This window comes from Andrographis paniculata, unplaced genomic scaffold (assembly GCF_009805555.1).
Source record: "Andrographis paniculata isolate CXL003 unplaced genomic scaffold, ASM980555v1 Contig22END, whole genome shotgun sequence".
Lineage (NCBI taxonomy): Eukaryota > Viridiplantae > Streptophyta > Magnoliopsida > Lamiales > Acanthaceae > Andrographis > Andrographis paniculata.
Window position 1 is genome coordinate 673,445 of NW_026137513.1, and position 8,581 is coordinate 682,025.

Consider the following 8,581-nt stretch of genomic DNA (forward strand, 5'->3'; position numbering starts at 1 on the left):
ATTTTCTTATTTTCTATTTTCTTATTATCAACATCTGAATTGATAATCGAAGCGATCTATCATTATAACATATTGTCATTGTCATTGTCAAAGTCAGCTCTCTCTCTCTCTCTATATATTGTATGGATTTTATATTTATGAATTCCCTTCCCCAACAAACCCACTTAGTCAAAATTCTTACACTATACTATAAATAACAAAAAATATTACAGCTAGCTGAGGTGAGGTGCTCCCACGCACAGTATACTTACTTGTATGTATCACTATCACCATATATTATATTATTATATATAAATAACCCTTGTATTATATTATATTAATTCTTCTTCTATGTATGATATGATCTCCTCTTAACTCCCTATTCCCCGTTAACCTCCACGCAGGAGTTATATTAATTTAAACACCACCACCACCATCAAATCAAATCAAATCAAAAATTAATATAGTATTTTAATTATATATATATATATATATATATAGCATATACTCCGTTATCGATGGGTATTAGTATTTGATCTGTGGATGGGTCTCCACAGCGTAGCCTCTGCTCTGCTGCAGGCAGGAAGAGGAAGGCTGACAGTTATGTAAATCAATTAATTGGATGGCGATGGCGACTGATGGGAAAGAGCAAATAAGCTGCAAGAAGAAGAAGAAGAAGATGCTGAAAAAGAGCATATTTTGCTGCAGTATCTTGTCGGCGGGTTGTTGTGGCTGTGGATCCAAAGGTGTCGTCGGCGATCCCATCTTGCCGGAAATCATTATCAAGAGAGCTGCTCAGGCCGCCGGGAAGACAACCGCCATTCTTGCTCAACCTCTCGCTGCCAAATCACTGCTCCCTAATAATTATAATAATAATATTAATAAGGTCATCTCTCTCTCTCCCTCTCTCTCTATATATATACACACACGGGGTGTGTGTCAGTGTGTATTTAATTGTGTTTTTTGATTGAGTTTGAAGAATACTTTTTGATTTGATATTTAGGTAAAGTATAATCAGTAAGTAATTAAAAAATATATTAGTAAAAATAATTATTATTTAGTAAAAATAATTTTAGATTAAGATTAAGATAAATAAATAGTTTAATTAAAATTAAGAAAATTATAAAATTTAAAATACAATTACAGTGCATAATTATATTTCCAAAAAAATATAAAGAACAAGTTATGTGGGATGGACGAAAATAAAAAATAGGGACAAATTATGTGGAAAAGAGGGAGTAATATTTAGTAAAATATTTTATGAGATAAATGGGTATATATTTGTTTTAAAATACAAAATTAAAATAGTAAAATTTGAACATCTGATTGAAAGAAAGACTCATACTGCCCTCAAGTTATAAAAATATTAAACTAAAAGTAAAATTTTAAAAGATATTATTATCTACGTTCTGTGACAAGATATTAAGGTAAATGAATTTAATGAATATATAATATTGAGTTATAATTTTATATGAGTAATATGATTTGTAGTTTGAATACATATAATCAAAATAAATTTAGAATATATATTTAAATATTTTAAATATTATATTAATTTATATGTGTGACTCCAAATTAATATACCCCAAAGTGGAATACGGGAGCGTAATCATATTAATATATATATGTAATACAAAAGTCACCAAATGCAGAAGGCTAATAATGGTCAGAATTATTAATGCGAATATAAATTGTTATTTGGAGAGTATTTCACTAATAGGTGAAGTTCTGGTGTGTTTTTTTTTATGAGTTCGAAGGAAATTTGGTTTGAGTTTAGTATATAAATAATTTTTGATGAGATATTTTATAAGAGAAAAAAATATATTTTTTTAAAAAATTACAGAGTTTAAATAATAAAATTTGAAAAAATTTTGTTAAAAAAAATCTAACAGAAAAATAAGAAGTATTAAGTAGTGTGCATCTTTATAAAAGTAAAGGATTCTCAACCCCTCATATTTTTTTTTAGTCCTATAAACACATATATTATATATATATATATGTATTAATACCAAAAGTATCAACACTTTATCCAATTGTTTTTTTTTTTTAAATTCATATTTTTTTTTCTACTTTTATGAAATTTGCAAACTTCCATGTCGCTATGCGTATAAACATTTGACCTAAAAAAATTTGTTTGAACATAGTGATTTTGGGAAAATTATTGCAATTTAATTCTTTATATAAGTTATTTCATTATTCTTTTTAACTCATAATTTTTTTTTAATTACATCTTATTTCACCCCTTTTGACCTTTTATTTTCTTTTTCTTTCCAGTGTTAAAATTCAGAAACAGCATAATTATTGCATGAGATTGTAAAATGAAACGATGGAAGTCTATTTCTTTTGGTTTTCTTTTGTCTAGTTCTTTTAGTTTTTAAAATTTTAATTTAAAAAATCATTGAATATGATATATATATATATATATATATATATTGTGGTTCAGCAGAGATGGAAGATGTTTGGGGTCAAGGACAAGGACAAGGACAAGGACAAGAAAGAGGCGTGGAAACCGGGGCCGGCAGCAGGCGCAAAAAGCGAGCGTAAAAAGCGCGGGCACTCATCAGTCGACCAAGGCAGGAGGTGCTGCCCCTGCACGACGACGACTAAGCTGTCGCATTCAGCAGCCTCCCTCCCGTCGCCATGGAAGAAAGAGGATTCGGATTCGGATTCGATGGTGGGGGCGGCGACGCTGACGGTGACGGTGACGCTGACACTCATAATTGTGGTGGTGTGCGGTAAGGCGTGCGCCATTCTCTGCACGGCGGCCTGGCTCTACTTCATTCCCCGCCTCCACTACAGATCATTGCCAATAATGGACATGAATAATACTAATACTAATAAAATTAGAGGGGAATTATTGGTTGATTTGGATTCGTGGGAGTACAAGAATAAGGTTGTTCTACGAGGATTGCTCCAAAGGGATCATCACCACCATTTGTGACCGCCCATCGTATTGTTTATATATGATATGTATAGTGTGGCGTGTATAATTTCTTGTGTTTTTGTATCTAACAATTAATATCAAAGGGTTTTTGATGAATTCTTGAATCTCGGCTTCTTGTTGCATTGTTCTGATTATTAAATTATACACTTATTTGGATGGAAATCAAATGAAAACTTAGAAAAACCAACTCAAACCAAGTTTTGGATTTTTTGTTGTTTAATCATTACAATTTTATGAGTTTTTTTAGAATTTTGTAATAGATTAAAAATTAATACTACGTAATATAGTACAAATTAAGAAAAAATACAAAAATATTTTCATTAGTGTCTTATAATACTAATTGAAGGATATCCGTACAAAATATTATATATATAAGGATATTTTTAATCTTAAGTACAATCACGCGGAAGATAAATGTGACCCTTAGAGGCGGATCGAGCTAGTAATTGTATTTTATTATTTAGTGAAAGTATTTAAGTAGTTTTGACATTTTTATCATTTGATTTTATCTATAAAGTAATTATACGTGTAATGATATATCTTTAATTTTTATAATTAATGTTAAAAAAGAAAATGAAAAGTTGGTTTGTACTCTCTGTCAATATTATTGGTTTTAAGCTGAATCCCTGTTGTTAAAAACTTTATGTGCATTCCTTTCTTTTTACTATTGATTTAAATTTAATTTCTATTTTTAATTTTTTTATTAAATAATACAGTATAAATATAATATACTCCTAAAATACATTTAAATACTTTTAATATTTTTTTATATACTTATAACACATCGCTTTCGCCTAAATTGTTGTAGTGATATACTTCTATTTGCTTTTTGTATACTTTTATTTCTGAATTTTAAAATTAAAAAAATTAAATAAAAATAATAATTAAAGTCACATTTTATTGTGGGATGAGACAGAAAACTACTATAGGCGAGGCCCAAAGAAAATTCTATTCCGCTTCTTTGTGTTCCTACTCGCTGTCATTTCTCTCAAATAAAAAAATATATAGTAAAAAATAATATATATAAATTATTCTATCAAATATTCAAAATTGTATATATAAGATACACTTGTTTTGTTAATACTAGTAATAAATTTAATTGTGTGTTTGTTTGGGGATTTGGATTTGAAGTTGTGATTTGAATAGTAAAAATTTTGAATTTAAATAGTTGTATGATGTGATATAAATAGGTATTGATGTGATATTTTGAATGTAAAATTGATTTTTAGTATAATATAAAAAATAAAAAATAGGTGTTTGATTTGATATTTTTGAGGGGAAAATTTTGGATGGATAGTGTAAATCCAATCCAATCCCCCAAACAGACACCTTCATTTTGTAAAAAAAAACAGTCATTTTTTCAAAAAAAATAATATATTACACACCTTCATTATTTTTATGTTTTCTACAATATTCTATACCTCACAAAAAAAAAAAAACTCTTTTGATTTATTTCACAAAACAATAGTTAGTATGTATAAATTAACCTTATTCTATAGAAAATAATACTCCCTCCGTCCCACGTACCGTGTCTGTTACACTATAGACACGGTAGTTTAGGAGGGGTGTAATAGTAGATAATTAAGAACATATTAGTGAAAATAATTATTCTATAATATAAATAATTATAAATTAAGATTAAGATAACTAATTAGTTTAATTAAAATTAAAAAAGATAAATTAAAAAATTTAAAATGAGATTAAAGTGTGTAATCATTTTCCAAAAAAAAAGTGACATGGAATGTGGGACAGACAGAAATGAAACGTGGACATGGTATGTGGGACGGGAGTATTAAATAAATTTTAAATAATGATTTAGTTAGATGCATTTATTTTTGCCTAATAATTTTCGTACCAAAAGATTTACATATGGATAAATATACATATGGATATTTACATAATTTTGTATAAAAAAGGATTTTCATAAATAATATTTTATTTTTTTATACTTTAAAACGTGAAAATAAAATAAAATAAATATAAATATAATTTCTTTTAGAAAAAAAAGAAATTATATTTATAAATCTTATTCAATAGAAAGTAAAATTAAATAAATTTTAAATAATGATTTAGTTATATTTTTATTTTTTTAACCTAATAGTTTTAAATAAATTTATTTAATTTTTTAAAAGAATCAATAAGAATAAATAAAGTCAAATTTTTTCTCGTGAAGCAATTTTAATTACAATAACACACCTAAAATATACAGACATAAAAAATAAAATTATTCAAATACACATCATAAACCCTCATGTATATATCGGCTTAACACTCATGCATATACTTGGTAATACACAAATAATACCTAAAAACTATTATTTATACATCTCGTGTTGGTATTTGTACCTAGATCACATTTTTACATACCTACATAAAATATCCACATACTGTGGGGCAGATCCTAACTACTTATAATGATGATCTCATATGCTTCCGTAAAAAGTATATATGCGTTGATAATATGTGTGTAATGCCCCGATTTCGGAATGTATAAAATAATATTATTATAGCAAATAAATATTTGACAATAGTAATGGAATCAAGAAATTAATATTTTGGGATAAATTATATTCCAATTTTGTATATTAGTTATAATTAAATAGACTGTTAAACGGATAAATATCGATAAATATAAATATAAAATATAAAATATATAATAATATAATAATAATAAAGGTAATGATGATGAAGATAATATTTATAATAATAATAATAATAATAACGTTAATAATAATAATATAATATAATATAATATATATAATAATAATATAATTATATATATATATATAACAAACTTACCTACGAAGGAACGCAGAAGACGAACGCGAAGGAGAAGAAGAAAGGAGAAAAAAAAAAAAAAAAAAAAAAGAAGAAAAAGATTTAGCCGTCCGATTCCAATTCCGACTTGGGTATGGTATTCCTTGCTATTCGTAGAGTCCGATTATAAATTTTAATACGAATTTTGATATTGGAGTATTAAATTAGAAATTCTTCAAAAATTCATAATTGGCTATTTAGCTATTTAATCGATGAATTTCTTTAGCTAATAGCCTATTCGTAGCGCCGACGTTATATTTTGAGAATTTCGTACCAATCCAAGTCGAATAAAAAACGGCAGTATATTGCACCTGCCTGCTTGTTCATACCTTTGCGTATTTTTATTTAATAATCGGGCAATATAAATATTATGAGGTAGAAGGATTTTATAGCTAGAATATCATATTCTACTAAATATAAAAGTTTGGAGCCCGACGAGTTAATTATAGAAATTAGCTTTTGAATAAGCAGGTAGCTCCTGAGAATAAGCATAAAGCTCATCTGATTTGAGCAAATAATGGAACAGGTGTACGTTGGAGGAGATTTGGGTGAAGTTATAAAAATCCAGAAAGTATCGGTAGGAGGTAAGCAGTAGGGAATTAAATCTAATTTTAAGAAATTAGGTATTTATGTTGCATGTGATTCTGATTCTGATTTGATATGATATTATGTGGAATCATTTGGTCAGTGCATCTATATATGTATATATGGGTGTGTATATGCATGTGTGAAACTTCGTTTTACGATATTTGATATACGTATTTGATCGTGTTGGTGAATTTATAAAAAGGAGGATAGGTGGGCCGTCTCACCAGCCCTTTTCATTAAATTCACTTATTGACATGCTGCACACATCGCACGATTTATCGGATATGTTTTATGGATCTATCGTTTAGTTGCCGTGTGCGGTAGTGCTAGGCGAGGGCATCATCTGGGGTTAGGATATTCGACCCCGATGTACCGTAACACTTTGGCGATAGTGGACGATAGTAGTCGGACAACTGGGTGACTTAGTCGCACGGTCATTCAGGGATTAGACCCATTGCAGTTGAGACGTATTTGGTCTAATCATTCGTGTTCGGTGTTGTTCCACTCATTGGAGTAGCTACTAGTGAGGTCTACCGGTAGTTTAGGATCATATGCCAAACTCCAAACGCGATCCCGTTAGGGCGTGCGAGGAGGAGTAGAGTTTCCGGGTTTCCTTCGGGTGATTCCAGGTCGCACGGATTCTACTACGTTACACGGGGTAGGGCTAGACAGGAGGGTCCTATCTTCGCTATCACAGACTATGGGGTGTCTTGTGGTTAATGGCGACAACGCTCGGCTATCCATGTATTGATTGCGGGAGTCGTATGGTGGGTATATGGAAGTGACCGGGTGACCGTTATATTATTATGGGTTTACCAGGTCCTTCCTTGAGCCGAGGATTTTCCGGCTATTTATTGATGATAGTCTAGTGAGCCGTTATTATGGAGCCGAGGTTATTCCGGCTGCTCACTTTGACATATGTATATGGGTATATGTGCATGAGTTGTCGATTTTGACATTATTGTTACATTATTTCAGTATGGGCATGGCATGGCATTTATTTTGCAAATGACGGAAATTAAACTCTATTTTCGAGCATGACATGGCATATTTTATGTTAGTTCTTAAAATGGATTTAATTCTAGACTGCTTTTAAGAAAAATATTTGATTCAGGTACGCATGGCACCTCCGGGACAGGGGACGTCTCGGGAGATAGAAAGACGGGCTGAATGAGTGAACTGCATCTGATGTATTATATGTAAATTCTAACTAGAGAAAAACCTCCCGTTTTGGGAGTATGTTTTTGTAAATATTTATAAACTTGTTTTTTTGGAAATAATAAAATGCTTATATAATTAATTTTAGCCTTAACACTGTGTTGTGGGGCCCGAAGTAGGAGGTGACGACCTCATGATGCAGTGTGGCGGTAGCATTTCTAGTATGAGCCAACTGGGGGTGTTACAATGTGGTTGGAGAACGACCATTTTCGATTCGAAATATTCACTTGATGACGGTAACCAATGATGTGTTCATCATGGTAGTCTTCATGTGACACCAAAAATTGTCAGAAAAAATAAACAACACGTATTTGTTATAGATGGTTAAATAGGACAATAATGACTTAGATAAGTTGTATGATATATGTACTATTATAGTCCAATATCCACTTGTAGATATTTAATAAGGTTATAAGTTATTAAGTTGAATTTTGTTGGTTATTATAATACATGATTGCTGACACACATTAAAAATCTTTGAATTTATTACATATTGTTCGATCATTTATTCAAAATAAAATCTTAAACTCTAAATCAAAACCCAAAATAGAAAATATACGAGACATTTTATTGAATATGTGAAGTGCATTAGACATATCTCTTATTTAAAATACATAATCATATTTTTTTTATAATTATAGAAAATACTTATAAATAATAAAAATATATAAAATAGGCAGTGAGTATAACAAATGTTACACTTGCACACAAACATTTCCACTTGGCTAATAGAGGAAGTACTCTCACCGGGTTCCTTAATTGCCTCTCCATCAAGGATTGATTGAAATCGACCACACTCAAGGATACTTGCTACTGTACAGAAAATACCTAAGCAACCATCATGAATACCTTGAATGTCGGTGTTTGTACCCGGATCACATACATACATACTTGATCAAATACTGACATACTTGGACACATATTTTATGTACTTATAATAATGGTGTCATATGCTTCAATAACGAGTATATTTGCCCGGAGAACTCCTCCTTGAGAAATCGATAATTTTGGGTATCATATATCCTTATTAGTGGT

The 8,581-nt window shown here is 29.8% G+C and overlaps 1 protein-coding gene and 1 long non-coding RNA gene across 3 annotated transcripts; both read left to right on the top strand.

The window, feature by feature from the left end:
* Positions 1–3,002, top strand: LOC127245543 (uncharacterized). 2 transcript variants are annotated; one of them, XM_051266506.1, is made up of 2 exons: positions 1–865; positions 2,423–3,002. In XM_051266506.1, exons 1-2 carry the CDS (start codon positions 602–604, stop codon positions 2,918–2,920), a joined length of 762 nt encoding a protein of 253 aa, XP_051122463.1. In that variant the 5' UTR covers positions 1–601; the 3' UTR covers positions 2,921–3,002. The 2 variants fall into 2 exon arrangements, with proteins under 2 accessions (XP_051122463.1, XP_051122464.1); XM_051266507.1 differs by having other exon boundaries at positions 3–865; positions 2,426–3,002.
* A 2,768-nt stretch (positions 3,003–5,770) lies between these two features.
* On the top strand, positions 5,771–7,864 carry LOC127245578 (uncharacterized). The gene is made up of 3 exons (XR_007837451.1): positions 5,771–5,832; positions 6,267–6,324; positions 7,443–7,864. It is a non-coding gene; the product is annotated as an uncharacterized LOC127245578 (long non-coding RNA).
* The last annotated feature ends 717 nt before the right edge of the window (positions 7,865–8,581 follow it).